This window comes from Juglans regia, chromosome 5, assembly GCF_001411555.2.
Source record: "Juglans regia cultivar Chandler chromosome 5, Walnut 2.0, whole genome shotgun sequence".
Lineage (NCBI taxonomy): Eukaryota > Viridiplantae > Streptophyta > Magnoliopsida > Fagales > Juglandaceae > Juglans > Juglans regia.
Genome location: NC_049905.1, coordinates 826,009 through 849,889, shown reverse-complemented (window position 1 = coordinate 849,889; position 23,881 = coordinate 826,009). Strand labels below are relative to the sequence as shown.

The 23,881-nt window shown below is 33.1% G+C and overlaps 3 protein-coding genes across 6 annotated transcripts in view; 2 read left to right on the top strand and 1 right to left on the bottom strand.

Moving 5' to 3' along the window:
* Positions 1–6,689, top strand: part of LOC108988790 (xanthoxin dehydrogenase-like) — a 43,845-nt gene extending 37,156 nt beyond the window's left edge. The window contains exons 1-4 of one of the 4 annotated variants that reach the window (XM_035690124.1): positions 2,130–2,293; positions 3,694–3,736; positions 4,469–4,558; positions 5,601–6,689. In XM_035690124.1, coding sequence (XP_035546017.1) covers positions 4,506–4,558; positions 5,601–6,399 — 852 coding nt within the window. In that variant the 5' untranslated portion in view covers positions 2,130–2,293; positions 3,694–3,736; positions 4,469–4,505 and the 3' untranslated portion in view covers positions 6,400–6,689. Of the gene's footprint in view, positions 1–2,129; positions 2,294–3,351; positions 3,464–3,693; positions 3,737–4,435; positions 4,559–5,600 lie in introns of those variants that run through there. The other 3 variants (XM_018962154.2, XM_035690123.1, XM_018962161.2) reach the window with 3 other exon arrangements.
* Positions 2,898–3,401, bottom strand: LOC108987331 (CBL-interacting serine/threonine-protein kinase 7-like). Its single transcript, XM_035690329.1, has one exon. It carries the CDS (start codon positions 3,399–3,401, stop codon positions 2,898–2,900), a length of 504 nt encoding a protein of 167 aa, XP_035546222.1.
* Positions 6,690–18,063: 11,374 nt separating the features above from the next.
* On the top strand, positions 18,064–22,384 carry LOC108988694 (putative disease resistance RPP13-like protein 1). The gene is made up of 2 exons (XM_018962024.2): positions 18,064–21,794; positions 22,106–22,384. Exons 1-2 carry the CDS (start codon positions 18,155–18,157, stop codon positions 22,192–22,194), a joined length of 3,729 nt encoding a protein of 1,242 aa, XP_018817569.1. The 5' UTR covers positions 18,064–18,154; the 3' UTR covers positions 22,195–22,384.
* Positions 22,385–23,881: the final 1,497 nt, after the last annotated feature.

Below are 23,881 nucleotides of genomic sequence, written 5' to 3'. Positions count from 1 at the left end.
TCATCCTGCTGCAATATGCGTGCACACTCATGCATATGTAATTATGTATATAGTCCCTGTGGAGCTGCGCACTGCTAATTCTTCAATCCACCGTTACTTGAACGTTAAAAACTTAAAAAAGTAAAAGTTGTGAAATATCATTTGGCATTACAATGTGTTGATGTGAGCATTTGGTATTCTGTTTCATCGTAGACACCTCCACTCTGCCTTCTCACTGCTAACCTGGCCACCTAGAGGCACCTGACTGTCACTAGCACTAGTTCAAGCAAGGAGTTCGCTCCCATCCCGTTCACATGTTCTTTAGGACCCATGATTCCTTCCTTTTTTGCCCTTGTGACCAAGTGATCTGCATCCACCAATGAGCAGTTATCCTTCACATTCTCCTTAACACCCTCTGACCCTCCCATTTCCCTTCCCTTCCCTTCCAGCTCCCTCCCTTCCCGAATGCTGGCCAACTCTTCTCCTCACTCACATAGCTGCTTTTGAATTTCTTCCCCCCTCTTCTCTGGCTATCTTGGGCCCATATTGATAAGATTTCCTTCTTGTAGCTGTATCTGTGAGGTACTACTATTTTTCTTTAAATCGCACCATAAACAATTTATAAAACTTGACAATTTGTACTCTCAGTACTTAACATATTACCATATGATCAATATGTTTATCACGTACGTAATGTATGTTAGTAATTAGTGATTGGAATATTAAACAGAATGGGATTTAACAAATTGACTTTTAATGCAAAAGTTCATTTACTTATTGGTACTGAATGATCTGGTAAATCTTGATTTTTAAATGCTATATGTGTGTGTGTGTGATGAAATTGGGGTTCGTATTTGAATCTGAATTGATAATTGATTTGTTTTTATTTAGGTTCAAGTTGATTTGATTCATGCGAAGTGAAGATAAATATTTGTTTAAATCTTGTGTACTTTTTTTTTTTGTTTATAATTTTATACACAGTTTTTATTGTCAGTACTTGCACTATTGTAAAACGAATGTTTTTGCATGCTAAGTTATGATCGATCATGTGCTGATCTATCTAAAAGCACTTGGCTTGCTTTTTATATATATGCTATCCGCTAGATGAACTTTCTGTTTTGAAATGTGGTTAATTTATTATTATGGTATCATATGCAAACTTTAGAATTAATCGTGGAGACAGATTCTTTACTTGCCGTGAACTAATCTTGTTTAACAAAATACAAGAGCCTCCTTGGAAGTATTTTAAAATGTGGACTGACATACTTAATATCCATTCTTTATTTCCTTTTGAATTAATTCATACTTAAGAGAAGATAATAGATTGACTGATGCTTTAGCAAACTTAGGAGTTATTGGTATAGATGCTTCTTTTTTCTCAATTTTTTACTTACCAAAATACTTATCTTTCATATATTTTTTGGATAATGCTGGACTCCCTCAATTTAGACACTAGTTTTATACTTTTCTATTATGAAAGATAGTTCGAAATAATTACTTTATGGATTAGTTTCTTATTATATATGATAAGATTACCTTGTATGGAATGGATGTAATAATTAATAAGGAAACGCAATGGATGTAAGAAGAAGCTGCTGTGTTGAATGAATGTAATTAAGGGATGTAATGGATGTAAAGGAAGCTGCTGCGAGGAATGTAAAGTGTAGGCACGCAAGGTGTTTGAAGAAAAGCTCAAGTGAGCCACAGGTATATTGATACGGGTTCTTCGAGGGACCCAACCTCCTTACTGAATTCAACTTAACCAATTTCCAGATGCCCCAACGTTCTTCCCCTTTTCCTTCCACCATATATTCGATTCCTTCCCAAAACAGACTAACAAACTTCCAGGTTTGATAATTTGACGCGCGCAAAATAAAAGCTACCTCACTGCCCACTAACGTAAAACCTCACAGACACTAAACGCACAGTTTTTGGTGTTTTTAAGTCGCAAAACGCTGTGCTTTACAAACACTACTAATTATTTCTATAATTGAAAAACGCTGCGTACTGAATGACAACAGTCTTCTTAATTCAACTAAACTCCCCGTTTCACTTTTCTTCTCATACGGTGCGCTTCATCATGACCCTCCACACGGCGTCGTTTCTTGTTCAAGCCTTTCAACTACTTCACTTCTTCGAACTCAACTCAGATCACTTCCCTTCTTCTGCGTCCGCACTGCTTTGTTCTTCTAGTGTTTCCCTTGCTGCCGTTGGATCTCTATCACCATCTCTCTCTCTCTCTGACTCTCACACTCAAACCCTAACTCAAATTCTGAGCTGACATCTCCGTTGTTCGTCACAGAGAAAATCGCCAGTATGGTTCTCTCTCTCTCTCTGTTATTTTGAATCGGGTTCTGTGGTTTGGTTCTGATTGGTGCATGTTTCGCGCTTTTGAGTCTTTTTATCTTTTGGTGGTTGAATCTTGCCGTTGCTTGCTGATTAGTGAGATTTTGCATATTATGTTTTGTGGGTTTTTGTTTGATTTCGTATTTTCTGGGATTTTTTGAAGATTTGTTATCCATTTTGAAAATCGGTTTGCTTGATTTCTGGGTATGATGATAAATGATTTTCCGGGTGTTGGTGTTATTGATTGTTTGAGAAGTTTTGTATGGATCCTCACTTCTCGTGTATAGTCTGCCCTAGCTTAAATTAGAACAAAAAAGCTACTTGCACTCTAGATGGTGGACACGCCGAGTACCCGAGTTACAAGTCAACATTATTTAAACGGTGCATTTGCACCCTAAGTTAAACGCATCGTTTCTCTGCTTAGTCTTGTTTCTAAAATCAACACTTATAAAATCAAACTGACCCCACGATTCACGAAGATGAGACAATATCTTCAGACTGAACCAGGAGGTTCTGTGGCTTCACGTCGCGGTGGGTGACGCCGTTTTGGTGGCAGAAATGCAGCGCCGGCTTCATGTCGCTGTGGGCGACGCTGTGCCATTTTGGTGGCAGAAATGCAGCGCCGGCTTCACGTCGTTGTGGGCGACGCCGTTTTGGTGGCAGAAATGCAGCGCCGATACCAGCTGCTGGAAGTACCGCCGCGCGGACGGCCCAGCCAGCTTGCCGCTGCGCGAGATCTTGGAGAACAGCTCATCGCCCGTGGCGAGCTCCATGACAAGATTGATCTTGGTCTTGGTGGCCATGACCTTGAGGATTTTGAGAATGTTGGGGTGAACCTGGAGGCGACGCATGGCCATGATCTCTCGGATTCTTCGTGGTTCCATGGCGGCGTCGACGATTTTGGACTTGTCGATGATCTTCACGGCCACAACTGTGTCATCAACTATTGACAGTGCTTGGTACACCTTGGCGAAGCTGCCTCGTCCCAGTAACCACCCCAATTGGTACTTCCCCAGTAGGGTAGTGGTGTTGGATGCTGGTGATGGTGTTTGGGTAGGCGCAACCCCTGGTTCCATGGCTCAAGAGGTCGAGAGAGAGAGATAGAGATGGAAAAGAATCCAAGAGATGCACGGAACGGGTTTGAAGAATCGCGATATTTTTTTTTTAAATAATAATATAAAGCTGACGTGGCTAATACCACGTCAGACGATTCCGCTACGGGTTCCCATGACGGGTACCTGTAGCAGAATTGAAATTAGAAATGCATAATATTTCCTATTCCAAAATTTCCATAATAATTAAGAGTGAAAATATGACACTGTTGGTTTACTGAGTATGCTTGAAGTCTCTCTTTTATTTCTCTTGCAGGACTGAAAGTGGCATGAGCTTTGGATGGTTCATCTTTAATGCAGTAAACTTCTTGCATTTCTTCCTTAGTTTCTCTATTCATTTTGAGGATTGAAAGATATTTAATTTCTGCTCACTGGTCCACATTGGCTTCAAAGGAAAATCTTTTACAAATGTTCTTTTCAAAGGGATTAGTCATAACCAGGGGAGGCATCACAGCAACAAAATAGCTTTGGTGGAGAAAATATTAAATATATGCCATTGGCTTGTATTTTGTTCTTGCATTTATTTTCTCGACATTATTTATATTTATTTTCTTGTAAAAATTTGAATTGGCGATAAAGTTTTTTTTAAAAAATGAAAATTTTAAAAAAAAGGTAACACAAAAGAACTATAGAAAGATATTTAAAAAAGGCTATGTAAAAAATTGTAAAACATCTGTACATGAAAGGCCGAGAAAAAACCCACAATCATGAATTTTTCACTTGTTTAAAAAAATAAATAAACATAAAGACTATAAAAAGAAGTCTTTTTAAAAGAGTTAAAAATATTTTTAAAAAAATAAAAAAATCAGGTATAAAACCTGCAGGATATATATCCCGGTTATAACCCGGCCCAAATTCAGATATCCGCCTGTTTTTAGACCAGATTAACCTGGGTGGTTACCCGCCCGCTTTTTAAAATCTGGATCCAGATCCGGATGCACAGCCCTAATCTCAACGTCCAAGTTATTCTTATCCTAATATTTATTTGCGCATTACAGAAGCATGAGTATATACGCTCTCCCCTGAATCAGATATTGAAAAAAGTGAAGGAAGAAAAAACTCTCCCAAATGATCATGTCTGCTGCCAAATTTGGTGGCGAGTCTTCACTTCCAGGCCAAAGGTAACCAATAAGACATCTTTCTACCTTTCTCTTCTACTTCATTCCATGGGATTTACCATTTTGCCTAAAACATTCTGCTTTTTTCTGGGTACAATTGATTTTCAGCTCCATGTTATCTCTTGTTTTGTTCAATTTCTGACTGAAGGTTTTGGCTTTACCGTCAAACCAATTGTGGTTTGATCTCAGTCTGTAGTTTTAGATCTTGATTTATACTTGATTGAATGGCGGAATACTATTTTTCAAAGTTCTTCCTTCTTTTTGTAATATGAGAATTAAATCTCGATTTTGATTTCATATTGGCCGGCTCTACGATTTTTTTTTTTTTAGTTTGTAAATTGAAGAGCGATCATGTCAACTGATGAACAACTCTCTCTCCTGTTCCTAATGCTTGAGGTTAGGCAAAATTACGAATCGTCGAAATGCTTAATTTTGTAGCTGAATGTTTTGCGAGTTGAATAAATCTAGATTCTTTATGACTTTGTATGGGAGAATCTATATTCTTTAAATTTACACATGTTTTACAGTGGTTGATTTTTGGTGTGAACTTTTGTTTTATATTGCCTCTACTTGTTCAACTGGTAGCGAGAAAAGGAATTGCTTCCAAATTCTTTGACAGCATATTTGTTCAATTGTATTCCGCAATTTCCTTTGCGTCTAATTCTGAAAGATCTTCGACAAGTATTTACCAGTTATAATACCAACTACCATGGCCTTGTCACAAACTTAACTTTTAGTATTTGATTTCTCCAACTGAATGATATCCTAAATTTGAACGATCTACCCATCTCAGAAAACCAATTTCCCTTGGAAAGCCACACTTGTTTTCTGAAATCAAGTGAGTGAAGTAAATTCTCAAAAACAAATTGCTTCATTTCAATGATAATTTTTTGTTTTTCACTTTACAAGGGGTGAGAGGATTCTGAGTCTTAACTCAGATCGGAAGCTCCATCAGTGGTCTAATAGTTCATCTCTTAGTAGATTCTAACATATTGCATTAGATTCCTTGTAGGATATAATACCTTCATTGTGTTTTCCCCCTCAGATTATTGGGGAAAGTGGCATTGATTACAGGAGGAGCCACTGGTATTGGAGAGAGCATTGCTCGCCTATTTCACAAACATGGTGCAAAAGTTTGTATAGTTGACTTACAGGACAACCTTGGCCAGCATGTCTGTGATACCCTTGGTGGTGAACCAAACTCTTGTTATTTCCATTGTGATGTCGCCAAAGAAGATGATGTTTGCCGTGCAGTTGACTTCACTGTCAGTAGATTTGGTACACTTGACATCATGGTCAATAATGCTGGTTTGTCAGGTTCACCATGTCCCGATATCCGCAGTGCAGACATATCGGAGTTTGAAAAGTTATTTGATGTAAATGTGAAGGGAGTCTTCCTTGGAATGAAACATGCAGCTCGGATTATGATCCCATTGAAGAAGGGCTCTATAGTTTCTCTGTGCAGTGTTGCAAGTGCCATAGGGGGGCTCGGTCCACATGCCTACACAGGGTCCAAGCATGCTGTTTTAGGGCTCACCAAGAATGTTGCAGCTGAACTTGGACTACATGGGATACGTGTCAACTGTGTTTCTCCTTATGCTGTTCTAACAGGCTTGGCTTTAGCTTACTTGCCAGAGGAGGAGAGAACTGAGGATGCTATGGCAGGTTTTCGTGATTTTACTGGGAGGAATGCTAACCTGCAGGGAGTAGAATTGACCACTGATGATGTGGCTAATGCTGTGCTATTCTTAGCAAGCGATGAAGCAAGGTATGTAAGCGGAGCTAATCTCATGGTTGATGGGGGTTTCACATGCTCAAATCACTCACTTCGGGTGTTTAGATGAAATGACAATCAAGAGGCTCATGCCTTGCTTTGGTGTTAGTTGGAGTCGTGTTAACTATGGTCTTTTTGGTGGGCAGAGGGCTGTAGAGTAGAATGGGTTGAGTTGGGTAAGTTCATGATAGAATGTAGCTTTTTGTTTTATCATGTTTATAAGTTGCACCTGGATCAAATGATCTTCACTGATTAAGCAAGTCTTATGAATTCTGAAAGAGACAAGATTGTTCTTTCCGAATTTGCTGTTAACAACAGGTATGTACAAAGAGGTGATGCAAAGCAATTTTTGTTTTTTTATATTAGGTTTTATGATTTTTTTTTTTTTTAGAATCATTGAAACCTTTTGTCAATCATTTGGGCTTTGCTAATGAGCATTTCTACTTAGTTTCTCCCAAAATCATGATCCCAAATGATGAAATAATGGAGTAGCTAGAAAACTTTAGGGAATGCTGCATAAATGGAAGCCATCTATCTAATCTCTACGATCATGCTTATTAATCTGAGCGTTAAAAGTCGGTAATGATTGATAAAGTTTCCCAGATTTCTACAGAAATGTACAATCTGGATCATTCTTCACATAGCAGTTGAACAATCTCATGTACCAAATCCTTGTTTTTTGGGATTTGTGTCCTAAATCCAAGCACAAAAATGCCAATACCCGTGTCTCAAGAAGCAGCGTGTTTTAAATCAAGGCGTTTATTTCTTCTTTTTTTTGTTTGTTTCTTTTCTAAAACCAAATGCATTTTTCGTTCTATTCTCATTTCTCACTGAACTTTGAAAAAAAAAATTGCTGTACAATTTGATTTTCTGTGCTCTACGAATTTATGGGTGTAGAAGGCCTTTTCCCAAATTTTTCTTGTCTATTTTCTTACAGAAGACTTTTCAACATTACCCACTTGTAATTAGTGGATGGGCTGAAAGTTTGTAATTCTATTTTTTACATTTCCCACTTGTATGTTCTCATAAGTCATAATTGTGATTATAAAATTCGTACCAATTCAACTACTGAAGTGTATATATATTGCTGCTTAGTATTTTTATTTTATAAGATTATTGTACTTAATTTATCAAGAAGGGGACTGCATTAAGCGGTTTAATGTCGTCCAATAAGCGGACTGAAAGATTATCGTTCAACAGTTTAAAAAGAAAGGCATTCTGGTTCTATGTAAAAATAGTAAGGAGAGTTGAAGTATCAGCAGCATGTTTACTTCTAGCACATGGTATAAAGATCCCAATGACACAAGCTTGGAAATCAACGTATCTTTTTGGTTCATTACATCCTATACGCGGATGAGAGCATTATAATCAAATTAAATAATTACATTTTATTTTTTTCATTCTAGATTAATGGATTCCAGAGTCCAGACCCTTCATCATGTGGAACTTGAAGAACATAAAGAAAAAAAAAATGGAACTTGAAGAGATTTGTAGTCATTAACGTATTGCCAATATGATCAATAGAAATAGCTACATGGAGCATGCATTACATGGTGAATGGTGGTAAAATGTTTAATTTACATGGATTGCCATATTCTCTCATTTTCACAGAAAATATCCACGAGGTTTCTCTTTGTTTTGGTGGTAGGCCATCTCATCAGGATAAACATGATTCAATCCATAAACAGAATTCAAAGCTCACCACCAATCAATCAATGATCAAATGACCTTTGCCACATAAAAGATTCTCTCTTTTCAATTTCTAAAGAGAGGGAAAAGCAAACCGGACAAAAGAATAACAAAACAAAAATAGAAAAGCTCGAAAACGAAATTTCTTTGCATCTATGTTTGATTTCATGTCATGACTTATGTTTTTGAATAATAAACATCATCCATGTTTCATAACCAAACATGCCAAATCTTTGGGCACATGGGAAGCAAAATATAACTTGCAACCTGGTTTTGCTCTGCTTCATACATTATTAACCTTCCTTCCTTCTTTTTCCTTTGATTTCTTTCATTCTAAAGAAAAAAATGTGGCTGAGGTGGGGGTGAAGTAAAATAACAAAAGATAGAAAAATACTGAAAGAGAGTGTTATCTGTCCATTTATTTATTCAAAGGTCGTCTTCACTGTGAAGTTGAATGGATGACCACATTGATCAGTTGTCCCAAAAGGAATCAAACTAAGCTTTCTTGACTATTCTTTGCCAAATTCTTTCGGCCAATTAGAAAACATGATATGGCTGAGGGTTGGAGTTGCATTGCTCTTTGCCTCCCTTAATTAATTGCAGCGTTGTTATTTGACAAAATGGCATCTCACGAGGGAGGTCTTTCATTCACTTCTTGCAAGAAATGGTGAATGCTGGTAAAATGTTTTTATGGATTGCCATCTTTCTTTTTTAAAGGCAATGTCCACGAAGTTTCCTTTCTTTTGTTGTAGGCCATCTGATCAGGACAAACACTTTGAAAAAGTAGGATAATTGCAACTTCTGGCTGGCTACTCTGCATCAAGACATTAATTTCTTGCCCACCGGACTTTGTGGTCCACTTAGCACCACAAGGGATGATTTCCTTTGAGATATTTAATAAGGGGACCATGCATGCATGCATTAAATGGTGAATGCTAGTAAAATGTTTTTATCTTTCTTTTTCAAAGGCAATGTCTACGAAGTTTCCCTTTCTTTTGGTAGTAGGCCATCTGATCAGGACAAGCATTTTGAAAGAGCAACTATGAGTAGGATAACCACCAGTCAATAAATGATCAAATGACCAAAGCATGTGCCAACTCACAGATAAAATAATAAAAGATAAAGAAACAAGAGATTATTTTATTTTTTACCCCTCTTTATAAAATACTGAAAGAGACTGGTTCACTCCATATACAGCAGGATATTCAATGAAATTCAAAGTAAAAATTAAAATAAAATTAAGTTTGTAAGCTATTTCTTCCTTCTGATCTATATATAATGATATATGGATTTTGTGGACATTTTGAAAAGTCGAAAAGAAAAACTAAATAATTATTTCATTTTTTTTATCTCATTTTTTGGTCTAAATAATTTCCCATTTTCTTACTCCCCCACAATTTGTTTTCCCCAATTCGAATGTGGTTTAGTTTTAACAATGAATAATGATATATACAAACTCAAAATATATAAGATTCCCGTAGATCTTTTATAAAATAATAGACCTTATCATAAAAAATGTAAAAAAAAAAAATCACTTTTTATGGTAATGTCTACTTTTTTATCAAAGTCTTGCACAATGTTTGTGTATATAAGACTTATACCTTATATTACTCTTTAAAAATTAATGTAACACCACTACCCAGTCTTCTTTCAATTAATATATCCCAACAGAGGCGAAAAACCAAAACAAATAATTAAAAAAACATTCGTAATTAAATGAAAAAATCTATTATTATATTGTACTTCACTAAGTTGTGTGCAAAAGTAATGGTTTTTAAAGGTTTAAACATCATATCCTTTAAATTATTCTCAAATATTTTAAAGATCCTTTTTCTGAAGTCTTCACTTTTAAAGATACATACGCACAAAAACCAACTTTGATAATATCACTTAAGCCGAACATAAACACTTTCACGTTAGCGTCCGTTTGGTATTACAATTGCTATCAATATTTTTAGATATTTTATTCTTGAAATATCACTCAAGCATAAAATATTTTTAATTTTTAATTTTTTTATTTAATAACTATTTAATAATTACAACTTTCATAAACTCTCAAATAAAATATAAAAAATAATACTACTCTTTAAATTTTAAAATAAAAATAATGATTAAAAATAATAATATTCAAATAACTTATTGCCCATAACCAACTAAAACCTGACACTAAGTTAACCTATTGCCCATATGAGCAATAGAAATAATAAATTTTATGGATTGCCATATTTCTTTTTCAAAGGCAATGTCCACGAAGTTTTCCTTTCTTTCGGTGGTTGGACAAAGCATTTTGGTTTGTCATATTCTCTCATTTTCAAAGGAAATATCCACGAGATTTCTCTTTGTTTTGGAGGTAGGCCATCTCATCAGGATAAGTATGATTCAATCCATAAACAGAACTCAAAACTCACCACCAATCAATCAATGATCAAATGACCTTTGCCATATAAAAGATTATCTCTTTTCAATTTCTAAAGAGAGGGAAAAGCAAAATGGACAAAAGAATAACGAAACAAAAATATTAAAGCACGAAAATGAAATTTCTTTGCATCCATGTTTGATTTGTCATGACTTGTGTTTTTGAATAATAAACTTCATCCATGTTTCATAACCAAACATGGCCAAATCTTTGGGCACATGGGAAGCAAAAGATAGCTTGCAACCTGGTTTTGCTCTGCTTCATACTTTATTAACCTTCTTTCCTTCTTTTTCCTTTGATTTCTTTCATTCTAAAGAAAAAAATATGGCTGAGGTGGGAGTGAAGTAAAATAACAAAAGATATAAAAATAAGAGATTATTTTTCTCCCCCTCCATAAATACTGAAAGAGAGTGTTATCTATCCATTTATTTATTCAAAGGTCATCTTCACTGTGAAGTTTAATGGGATTTTGGCCATGATTGATTTTGGCCACCAAACTATTTTGTTGGCATCATTATGAGTACAAAAGTTTCAACCATATGCCATGATTCATTGACATTAATGGTTTTGAAGAGAAACAATGGAAGATGGTTAGGGGAGCTCATTATCGAAGATCAAAATGGCATCTGAGCAGCAAATTCGGCGGATAGTGTCATCACCAACCATCTTAAAATTAGTCATCTTTTTACTCTTAAACAACTTTGGCTCGAATGCCTTCCATTTGGTTGATTTTTTTGAAATCTATTGATGTTGATATTGGACTCTGTTGATTATTTGTTTCTTGAGGAATATAGAAATATTATATAATGTTATCACATAGTCAGTCCATAGATGTTAACATTTGTGTTGCCAAAAGCTCTCAAAACTTTCACTAAATAAACATTTAGGCTTCGTTTGGTTTTACAGATGGTCTCATCTCATCTCATATCAACATCTAAAAACTATCAAATGCAAACACTTTTCAAGTTTAAATTTTTAAATTTTTTATCTAATCATTATCGAATCATTACAACTTTTTCAAACTTTAAATAAAATACAAAAAATAATTCAAATTTTTTAAATTTCAAAACAAAAATTATATTCTAACAATATTTTAATTTTATAATATTTATATTCAACTTTTTCTTTTTTATTTTCTAAAATATCATAAAACATCTTAATTTGCATTTGCGAGGTGCTACTACTTTTCTTTAAATTGCACTATAAACTATTAAAATTTACAATTTACATCATAACCAACTAAAACATGACAATTTGTACACTCAGCTAACCTATTGCCCATATAAGCAATAGAAATAATAATTTATGGATTGCCATCTTTCTTTTCTAAAGGCAATGTCTACGAAGTTTCCCTTTCTTTTGGTAGTAGGCCATCTGATCAAGACAGGCATTTTGAAAGAGCAACTATGAGTAGGATAATTGCAACTTCTGGCTGGCTGGCTACTCTGCATCAAGACAGGGTAGAATTGAAGGTGTTTGAAATATTAGCCACGTTCACTCCATTGACAGCAGGATATTCAATGAAATTTAAAGTAAAAATTAAAATAAAATAAAATAAAACAAAAGAGGGGAGTAGAATAAAACGAGACACGCAAACAAGGCATGCTTTCCTCGAATTTGTCGAGTACACAAAATTTCTTTGAATCCTGTATGATTTGTCCACGCAAATATGTTAAAGAACAGTAAGTTAGACGCTGACTTGACAAAATCCTGATTTTAATAAATAATTTAGAAACCAACCATGCTAAAGTCATCTTGGTATAGTTAAAAGAATTGCTAAAAACAAAAACCAAATACATTCTACAATCTATATAATTATAAATTTAACCTACAAGATTGCTAAAAGAAACAATCTATTGTAAATTCTTTTTTATTTGTCTCATAAAATAAGTTTGATCCTATTGAGTTGTTTTTGTCCAACTCATTATTTTATAGATTTTGTGTTTGTAAATGCAACATTTTGGTTAGGACTAGGTGACTAGATGGATAAAGATTATTTGATTTTTTGTAAGTTGGATGAATGTAAAGCACCTTGATTTTATCTATAAACATTTGTAGTGTATCTAAAAGTTATTAGATAATGTTTTAGATAAGTCAAGAATTTGAATGGAAACTACATCTGTGGAGGAGACTTAGGGCAGGTTTGGGAGGTGAGATGAGAATTTTGTGTTTTGTTTTAGTGTTTAAAATATTATGTTTTGATATTATTATTGTATTGGGATTTAAAAAATGTGTATTGGGATTTGAAAAAGTTGAATTATTTATTATATTTTGTATGTGGATTTGAAAAAGGTGTAATGATGAGATGAGATGAGATGAGAATTTTGTGTTTTGATTTTGGCCCCAAATATTGCAAATCAGCAGAGTCATTCCATCAGCATAGTCCTATTGCAAATCAAATTCCTACCAGACTCATTCGTTCAACAGAGTCTTACTGCAGATCAAATACCGATCGGAATATTTATAATTGGGATTCCGATTGGAAGATTAATTTTTTGATGATTATTCTTAGAAGTTGGAAGAGTGATCCAAGTGCTTGAGTGTGAGAAAATGAAGAGAATTTTCTAGTTCCTTGTTACTCATTCTCTCATTGAGTGCGTGCTTACTCCATGTTGGAGATTGACTGATCGAGTTTAGCCGCTAGAGGTTCAGTAGAGAAGTCAATATTTGAAGATCGTCAGAGATTTTGGCTGCTACTGAGGTAAAGACAAATGGGTCATTTGTCGGGTCATGTAAGAGAGTCAATTAGCAAGAAATTTTGTAATTGAGAATTACTTGTAACTAAACTTCAAATAATAAAATTGATTTTTCTAGACTTAATTGTCCCGTAGGGTTTTACTTTTGAGGAGTTTTTCAAAAGCTTTTCCTTTGTAAACAAATTTAGTGTAACACACTTTTTTTACTCTATGTATTTGATTGATTACCAAATTATTTCATTATTGATCATTAACTAATTTGTTGAGTGAATTGGTAGCACGTGATAATATAATATAGGAGTACTTGGATAATTTTAGTGTTTATGATCTTGATTGTTTAATTAGCTTATACATATTCAGATTTCTTCCTTCTCTATAATGATATATGGATTTTTTGGACATTTTGAAAAGTCGAAAAAAAATCTCGTCTGTATAAGTAAATATTCGATAAAATTCGATTGGGCTAAGTCTCTTTAAGACCCGCTCATTTATGTTTGAGTTGACTTATTAGCTCGACTCAATTAAAGATCATTTATATATTGATAAATAGATACATACACCAATATATATATATTCATGTACATATATATGTATTAGTTAATAATATAAATATAACACTTTTATAATTGAATATGTAATATGTAATCTAATTAGTTATGCTTATATATTGAATAGATATTTTATAATTTATAAAGTAATTAGTTGATAAGATTTAATAATTTCATATACTAGTATATAAGAACTATATATAAAATAGATATATGATATCATAATATGTGTATGTATTAATAATTTATGTAAAACATATAATTTATTGTTATTATGGATAAATATCAATTAGTTGATATTAATTATTTATAAAACTTATCAAAAAAAAGGTATTTATAAATTTATAAAATTTTATAATTTAATAGAAGTTGTACTTGCTAGTTGTACAAATTCAATATTAATTTTTTTATCTAATTTATTAATTATTAAATTTTATTCAAAAAATAAACAATTCGAGCCAAGCTGGAGTTGAAAGTTTGACTTATTTAGTCGAGTTTGAACACAGATTTAATAAAAATTTTGAATTCGAGCTTGAATTTTTTGAGTCGAGCCGAGCTTTGCAAGTCAAAGACTAGCTAAACTCGGCTCGATTACAGCCCTACAGGAGACTACAAAAACTTCTTGATGGCTTTGCTTGGATTTGAAGAGATTTGTACACTCGGTTAACATATTGCCAATATGATCAATAAAAATAATAACGGGCGCAAGCATTACATGGTGAATGGCTGTAAAATGTTTTTCTTGGATTTCCATCTCTCATTTTCGATGGAAATATCTTGCCTTCCTTGGAGCTAGCGTTATTTGACAAAATGACAGACATCTCGCAAGGCCATTGATTTATTGCACGGATGAAAATTTGTTAGCCCAAGTATCATTGAAAATCTTAAAAAAATAAAAAAAACCTGCAACAAATTCTTGTTAAACCGGGCCATGATTGATTTTGGCCATCAAACTATTTTATCGGCATCGTGCAAAAGTTTCAACAATATGCCATGAATATGATTCATTGACATTAATGGTTTTGAAGAGAAACAGTAGAAGATGGTTGGGGGAGCTCATTATTGAAGAAAGAAAATGGCATCTGAGCAGCAAATTCGGCAGATACGGTCGTCACCAACCATCTTAAAACTTATCTTTTTACTCTTAAATAACTTTGGCTCGATTGCCCTTTCATTTGGTTGATTTTTTCGAAATCTATAGATACCCTTTAGATTATTTGTTTCTTTAATTCTTGAGGAATATAGAAATATTATATAATATTATATAGATGTTAATATTTTTGTTGTCAAAAGCTCTCAAAACTTTCACTAAATAAACATTTAGGTTCTATTTGGTTTTACAGATAGTCTCGTTTCGTCTCATCTCATCTCATTTCATTTCATATCAACATCCAAAAATCATCAAATATTACAAACACTTTTCTAGTTCAAATTTTCAATTTTTTTATCTACTCATTACCGAATCATTAAAATTCTTATAAACTTTCAAACAAAATATAAAAATTAATTCAACTTTATCAAATTTCAAAATAAAAATAATATTAAAATATTATTATATTCTAATAATATTTTAATTTTATAATATCTTTATTCAATTTTTTTCTCTTATTTTCTAAAATCTTATAAAATATATTAAATTATTTCATTAATATTTATAAATTTATCATTTTATCTTATCTTATTTGTATAATCAAACGGGATCATATTTGCTTTTGCGAGGTGCTACTACTTTTCTTTAAACTGCACTATAAGAGCATTAACATTGAATTGGTCATCCTATTATTCAAATTTTGATTAATATGTAATTTTTTTACTTTTAACTAATCATTCAAAATTTGAAATTTACATTGATTTAGTTATCACATTCTTTATAATAATAAAATTTTTTTATTTTTTATTTTTTAATTATTTATTTATTTTATTTTCATCATTTTCAATAACCTTCAATAATCATATTCATTTTTATTTCTATAATATAATAATCTATAATATAATAATTTCATATAATAGAATTTATTTTCTTACGATACAATCTATTTTTTTTATAAAAATTTATATAAGATTTATTTATTTAAAATTTATATAAATTATTTCTCTGAAAATAATAATTTATGGACTGCCATCTTTCTTTTACGGAAAAGTAAGTTCTGGCTGGCGAGTCTGCATCAAGACAGAGTAGAATTGAAATCGTCTAACATGAACAGTCATCTCTCCTTTTTATGATATGCAGAGAGTCAATCCACAAACAAAATCCTTCACGAGCAATGAATAAAAGATCAACTGACAGATAAAAAGGACAAAAGAGGAATAAAACAAAAATAAATAAAAAAAGCGGGAAAGAGAAATTTGTCATCCATGTTTTTGATTTGTCATGAGGTGTGTTCAGTTAGTAACAAATCGAGTTATAAGTAGTTATCTATTAATTAAAAAATTTATAATTATTATTATTTATGCGTCAGTCCATCACCTACAGCTCATCTTGTATTCCAATTTCCCTAATTCTTGTCTGCTCATGAATATTCATGTAGCTGGGTAATCTGCATCAAGATAGGGTAGAATTGAAAACGTCTTACGTAAATACTTGCCATCTCTCTTTTTAAATTATCAACTGTGCATAGACATTATTGACGGGTCTTGAGCATGCGCCAACTGACAGATAAAATAATAATAAAAGAAAAGTAGAAAAGCAGGAGAAAAATATATTTTCCAGGCAAAAAAAGATACTGGTGTCGGTTTAAAAGAGATTGGCAATAATGTTGACCAGAGCTCTACTATCTAAAGTCTATGTGGTTTTTATTTTATTTTATCTCTCTTTCTCCTGCCTTGACCAGAGCATTTGCCAAATGACAGATAAAAAACAATCCATCAATAAATGACCAGAACATGTGCCAACCGACAGATAAAAGCACAAAGTAAAAAGAAAAAAAAAAAGAACGAAACAAAAGTAGAAAAGCAGTCATGAGGAGAAGAAAAAAGTAAATGACTTATTGCTCTGGTGGGGGCAATGAAATGTGTGTGATTGCCATCTTTGAGAATTGGTAAGACTACCCTTGTTCTATTTTATATCGTCCAATAATAATCGGACACATATGAAATCTATATATTATTTACAGTAGAATCAATCTGAAGAAATAATTTCTCAACCTTTCAGTTTCTTTCTCTTGAAGCCTTTTCTCTCTCTTATGCAGAGAGTCAATCACAAACAAAATCCAAAGTTCACGAGCAATCAATAAATGACCAGAACATGTGTCAACTGACAGATAAAAGGATAAAAGTAAAAAAATATATCAGAACATGTGCCAAGTGACAGATAAAAAGACAAAAAAAAAAACCCATCAATAAATGACGAGCATGTGCCAACTGACAGATAAAAGGACAAAGTAAAAAAGAAAAGAAAAAGAAGAAGAAAACAAAAGTAGAAAAGCAGTCATGAGGTGTAAAGTTGATTGGATGCACATTATTTCACGTTATCATGGGTCCCCGAAAGGAATCGAAATTAGCTTTCTTGACTATTCTTTGTATTAATATTGTCTCCCGCACAGATCGAGTTATCTATTAATTAACAATTATTATTATTATTATTTATGCGTCAGTCCATCAGCTACAGCTCATCATGTATTTCAATTTCCCTAATTCTTGTCTCCTTATGAATATTGTAGCTCCTAGAAAACATTATGAATCGTGCTACAGCCCCCGCTCCCTCTTCCGCTCTCAGTTCCGTTCAGTGTAAAATATAGTATTTTTTTATTTTATTTTTATATATATATTTTTTTAACACTATAAAATATTTTTTAAAAAAATAAAAAAAATTATAATATCATTAAAAAATATTTACTTAATTATTAAGTAAAAAAAATATATATTAAAAAATTAAAAAAAATATAGTAGAATCGAGAGTGGTGAGAGTAGCATTATTCAAACATTATATGGCTGAGGGTTGGAGTTGTATTACTCTTTGCCTCCCTTAATTAAATTGGAGCGTTGTTATTTGACAAAATGGCATCTGATCACGAGGGATTGCCATCTCTCATTTTCAAAGGCAATGTCCACCAAGTTCCCTTTCTTTTGGTGGTAGCCCATCTGATTAGGACAAATATTTTTAAAAGAAAAATTCTTCTGCTCACACTACTGTGAGAAGAAGCCCCAGCACACTTAACGTGCTGGGGTAAAAATAAAAAATAAAAAAATATTTTACAAGGAGATGGTGCGGCTTCCAGCTGTTCCCCAGAAATGCTCTTTTTAAAAAGAGAATGATAGAGTTATTAAATAATTAATTTTGATAAGGTTATTGCCTAATTAATTAAACCACGTCAGCCATTTTTCCCATTTAATTTTATTTTAGTAAGATGATCTCTTTTCATCTTCAACGTATATAAAAAGCAATATAGCTTGCAACCTGATCTTACCTTGCTGTTTGCAAAAAAAAAAAACATTCCTTTATTTCCCTTGATTTCTTTCATTCCAAAAGAAGAAAACATGGCCGAGGTGGGAGTGGCATTTCTCTCTGCCATCCTTGGAGTGGTCTTCGATAAAATGGTATCTCCCGAAGTTGTTGACTTTATGCAGGGAAGAAAGTTAACCGAAGGACTCCTAAGGAAATTGAAGACAGCGGTGTTGTCCGTGAATGTAGTGCTCGAAGATGCAGAGGAAAAGCAACTTACGAAGCCTTTTGTGAGAGATTGGATTGATGAGCTGAAAGATACTCTCTATGAAGCAGAGGACATCTTGGATGAGATTGCTACCAAAGCCTTGCGACGCAAGTTGGATGCTGAATTCCAAACCACTGCAGGAAAGGTTAGAAACTCCGTCTCTGTTTTCCTTAATCCTTTTATCCATCGCCTAGAGCCAAAGATTCAAGAGGTACTTGATAGACTAGAACATCTAGCAAAACAAAAGGATTTTATGGGTCTACAAGTAGGAGTACTTGGAGGAAAACAATATCCAGAAAGGTTGTCCGATTCTTTTGTCAGAGAGTCCGACACTTTTGGTAGGGATGAGGAAAAGAAAAAAGTAATTGACTTATTGCTCTCGTCTGATGCGAGTGGCAATGAAATGTGCGTGATTGCCATCGTTGGCATGGGGGGAATCGGCAAGACTACCCTCGCTCAATTGGTATACAATGATAGTAGTGTGGAACAACATTTCAACCTTAAAATATGGTTTTGTGTTTCAGAAGAATTTGTTGTGCTCAATGTAATGAAATCAATTATAGATCAGTCTGCAACTTCGTCAGCAGGTGACACTAAGGGTCCAGAGAATCTTCGAGAGAGACTACAGAAGAATTTGAACGGGAAGAAATTTCTCCTTGTTTTAGATGATGTTTGGAGTGAGAAACCCATTCATCATGAGTTCCTAGGCCAACTCTTGCAATATGGGGCTCAAGGAAGTAAGATCCTTGTCACCACAAGGAATGAAAGCGTTGCATTGGCCATGCACGCGATTCCACCTCATTATCTAAACCATTTACCAAATAATGATTGCTGGTCCCTTTTTGAAAAACATGCATTTCGTGATGGTAGCTCCAACGCAGATCCAAAGATAAAAGAAATAGGTACACAAATTGTGAAAAAATGCAAAGGTCTACCTTTAGCAATCAAAGCCATTGGCGATCTCTTGTGGTCTGAATCAAATGTCGAGAGATGGACGAATATATTGAAAAGCAATTTATGGGATCTTCCCATGGAGGGGACAAACATTCTTCCAGCTTTGATGTTAAGTTATAAGTATCTTCCTTCATATTTAAAAAGATGCTTTGCTTATTGTTCGATATTCCCAAAAGATCATATTTTTGAGAAAGATCAATTAGTTTTGTTATGGATGGCGGAAGGCTTCCTGCAACAATCCAAAATAGAAACTATGGAAGATGTTGGCAAGCGTTACTTTGATGCTCTTGTATCAAGATCAATATTTCAACAAACAAGTCGTGTAACTAACTCAGGTTTTGTAATGCATGATCTTGTCAACGACTTGGCAAATTTCGTGACTGGGCAATTTGGCGTTACGCACTTGGTGGGTGATAGTTCAAACGAAATTGGGAAGAGGACTCGCTATTTGCTATTCAGTGGAATTTTGAATAACTTTAGGATTGAAGAGGATCTTTTCAAGGCAAAACAATTGCGCACTTTCCTTGCATTGGGATTGGTGAGGAAAATCAAAATGCCAAGGACAATATTGTGCTTAAGAGTTCTCTCCCTAATTGGCCAAGAGATTACTAAGTTGCCTGATTCAATTTGCAAGATGAAATATCTACGTTATTTGGATGTTTCTGGGGCAACATTTAACAGGTTGCCCAATTCCATATGTAATTTGTGCAATTTGCAAACGTTGAAGTTAGCAGGGTGTTGGAATTTGGATAGATTGCCAAGAGATATGTGGAAACTCATTAATTTACGTCATCTTCAAATTGATCAAACCAGCAAAATTAAGGAGATGCCGATAAAAATGGGTAAATTAAATTATCTCCAGACGTTGTCAAAATTTGTTGTCAGTAAACATGACAGTGGGTCTAGCATTGTAGAATTGGGAAAACTAAATCTTCGGGGAAAGCTTTTAATTGAAAATCTCCAAAATATTAGATCAACCAAATATGCCTTGGAAATCTTGAAGGGTAAGGCTTACCTAGAGGAGTTGGAGTTAAAATGGAATGCTCCAATTGGTATTTCGGAAAGTCAAAGCGGTGTACTTCAAAATCTACAGCCGCATCAAAACTTGAAAAGTCTCTCCTTCAGGAACTACTGCGGTAGAAGTTTTCCTAATTGGATAGGAGGGCTTACTTCATTGTCTAAGTTGGCTTTAATTGATTGCAATTATTGTAGTGCCTTGCCACCCCTTGGGCAGCTATCTCTTCTTAATCAACTCTTGATTGGTGGATTGGATGGAGTTGTTACTATGGGTCCAGAGTTTTCTGGAAATATTAGTAATTCTTCAATGAGGCCATTTGGAAGATTGAAAATTCTGATTTTGGCGAATATTTCGAATTGGGAAAACTGGGTTCATTTGGGTGAAGAAAATGAAGTTGAAACTTTTTCTCAATTAAAAGGGTTGTATATTCAGAAATGCCCCAAGCTGAGAGGAAGGTTGCCTGTTTATCTTCCTTCGTTAGATAAACTTGTGATTAGTGATTGTGAACATCTCGAGTCGCTCTCCATAGACTCTTTCCCAGTACTTACCAGTATGAAAATAATTAGGTGTGATAATTTGGAATTTGTTGCACTTGCAAAACAAGATGAACATGATGGTTTACTCTCAAAATTGAAAATACTTCTGATTGATGATTGTAAGAAGTGTGAGCTTCCCATGCACCAACAATTTTCTTCCCTTGAAGTATTGTTCTTGAAGGATTGTTGTGATTCTCTGACGTCCTTTCCATTAGACCTATTCCCAAATCTGAAGAGTTTTCAAATCGAGGGGTGCAGGAATTTGCAATCTCTAGAACAACATGGAGGTGATTTAGTGATATCAAAAATAGGAATATGGAGATGTCCTAATTTTGTATCTTTTCCCAAAGGAGGATTGCGTGCCCCTAACCTTGCACTGTTTTCTCTCAAAAATTGTGAGATCTTGAGGTTAATGCCGGATAAAATGCACCTATTGCTTCCGTCTCTTCGTTATTTGAAGTTAGTAAATTGTCCAGAAGTTGAGTCGTTTCCAGAAGAGGGATTGCCTTCCAATATGAAGAAAATTAAGATCTTGACATTTAAGAAACTCATTGCAAACCCGTGGATGGAAACACTCTCCCGCATTGAATGGTTGAAAATCGGCGACTACGAATTAGAAGATCATGTGGAGTCATTTCCTGGGGAGTTGTTGCTGCCCACCACTCTAACCTATCTTTGTATCAAATCAATTGGAAATTTGAAATCATTGGACAAGGAGGGGTTTCAACACCTCACCTCTCTTGTACAATTGGACATCATCGACTGTCGAAAGCTCAGGTACATGCCAGAAGAGGGCTTTCCTGCCTGCCTTCGTTTTTTAGAGATAAGGAACTGTGATCGTGTGTTGAAGGAAGAGTTGAAAGATAAAAAAGGAGAAGAATGGCTCAAGGTGGCTCGCGTCTCCAACATAACTATTGATGGCGGATACATTCAACAAGATTATGAAGAAAGGTGGTCAGGTGAGAGCCCCATGCAACCTCAAAGCTTTTAATTGAAGTTATAAAATCAAATTTTCTTAAACAATAATAAAAGTAAAAAGAAAATGAAAAATGATTTGGCGTTATAATGTGAGCATTGGGAATTGTTTTGCTGATCGTGAATTAATTGCCTTTTTTTTTTTATTGCCAATCTAATTTCTATTTTTTATATATACAAATTCTTAGAACCCTCTCGCTCATTTATTTTCCATACATATATATACATTTTCTCGGTGTTGTCAAATTAATTCTCTTTCTTTCTTTTCTAACTGTCTCATTGTTTTCATTGACAGGTCGGTATAAATATCATGATTTGAAGTTCGAACTACTCTTCTATGATATAAAGTTAAAAAGAAGCTTATATGATTTAGAGTTCGAATGACACTTCTATGATTTTTAAACTATATACGTATTTGAATATGTAATGATAATTGAATTGTTTTTATTTAGGGTAAAGTTGATGGTTTGGAAAATTTGGGAGCTGTGGATGTGAGACCACATTTGCTTCCGTTGCACAACTTCCGGCTAAATGGTTGCTAATTCGATTACATTGATGGGCTTCTTTTTACTCAGTTTTTCACTGACCAAACACTTATATTGCATGTATGTTTTGGATTATGCAGGACTCCGCCTCACTTTAAACACTATTCTATTATGATAAATAGTTCGAAATAAGTATTGTATGGATTAATTTTTAAGATTATATATATGGTATTTGTAAGACCTTTGGTTTTGGGATTTATATAATCCTCAAAGTACTTCCTTCCTTGTAAAAGGTATTCTTCCGTCATAAGTGAGGGTTATCAATAAAATTGAAGATAACATACCTCTTATGGAATAAAAAAAAAAAAAACAATCAGGCTTATAATTGGCATCAAATTTTGACATTAGATTTTGTTATTTAGTTAGAATAATACTTATTTTTCTATATGGCTACTGCTTTGTATGGTCTTAATCATTTTAGAATGGTTATAATTTTAGAAGGCTTTACTATTGTAGGATTTAATTAATCCCTTTTTTTTTTTTTATCATTTGTGGCGTTCCTCTGTCGCAAGTTAACAATATCAATAAAATTTCTTTTATAATATCTATCGTATTTTTACACTAAAAGAGGTTATGAACTCATGAATAGAGGATTTTGTTTGTGTTTACACTATGCATAATTACATTTTTATCCTCTAATTCATCATTAAGAATATAATTAAAATTTTTATTATTATAATATTAATTAAATTATAATAATAATGAAGTATCAAATAATCTAAATTGAAAGATTTTTGTTTATTGAACTTCTGGAACAACTTAAGATTTTATTATATTTTCTCTTAGATTTAAAAATAATTGTATCTTTCATATATAATATTATTTAAAAAGAAGAACAATTATCTTCATATTATTTTTCATAGTAATTCATAGAAATAAATTATAGTCATTGGCTTAATAATATTTTCATTTTACAAAATTCAATTATTATTTTTAGGTTCTAATCTATGCATGTGCAACAATTTATAATTGGCCTTTAATTCATCATATTCACTATTATTATTTTGGCAAGAACATGCTTTTATTTCTAAGATCTGAAAAGAATAATAATATTATATTTAAATTCAAAAAAAAAAAAATATTGTCTTTAAACTTAAAGATTAAAATTTCATTATTATACGATATTGTTTAAAAATAAAACTTTTCTTCCTATTATTTCTTATAATAATGAATCGTACTGAATAACACTTTTTAAACTAATATTGTTTTTTTTAAAGAAATATTATACTTTTTCAAAATTAAAATGAATAGCCTATTTTTACATTTTATCATTCCAATAAAAATTGTATCTAGTAGTTTTCTATAAAAAGTAAAAAATATTATTTTATCTTTTTCATTTATAAGAACAATATTATTATTATTATTATTATTATTATTATTATTATTGTAGTCTTATAACGAGTGAAGTAATGCATGTCCTATTATGATTTTAATATGATGAGTTTTAAACATTTGATTTATTATGTGTTTAATAATTTTATATTTTCTGTTTCTTTCATTTTCTTAGGTATATATAATTACAAAAA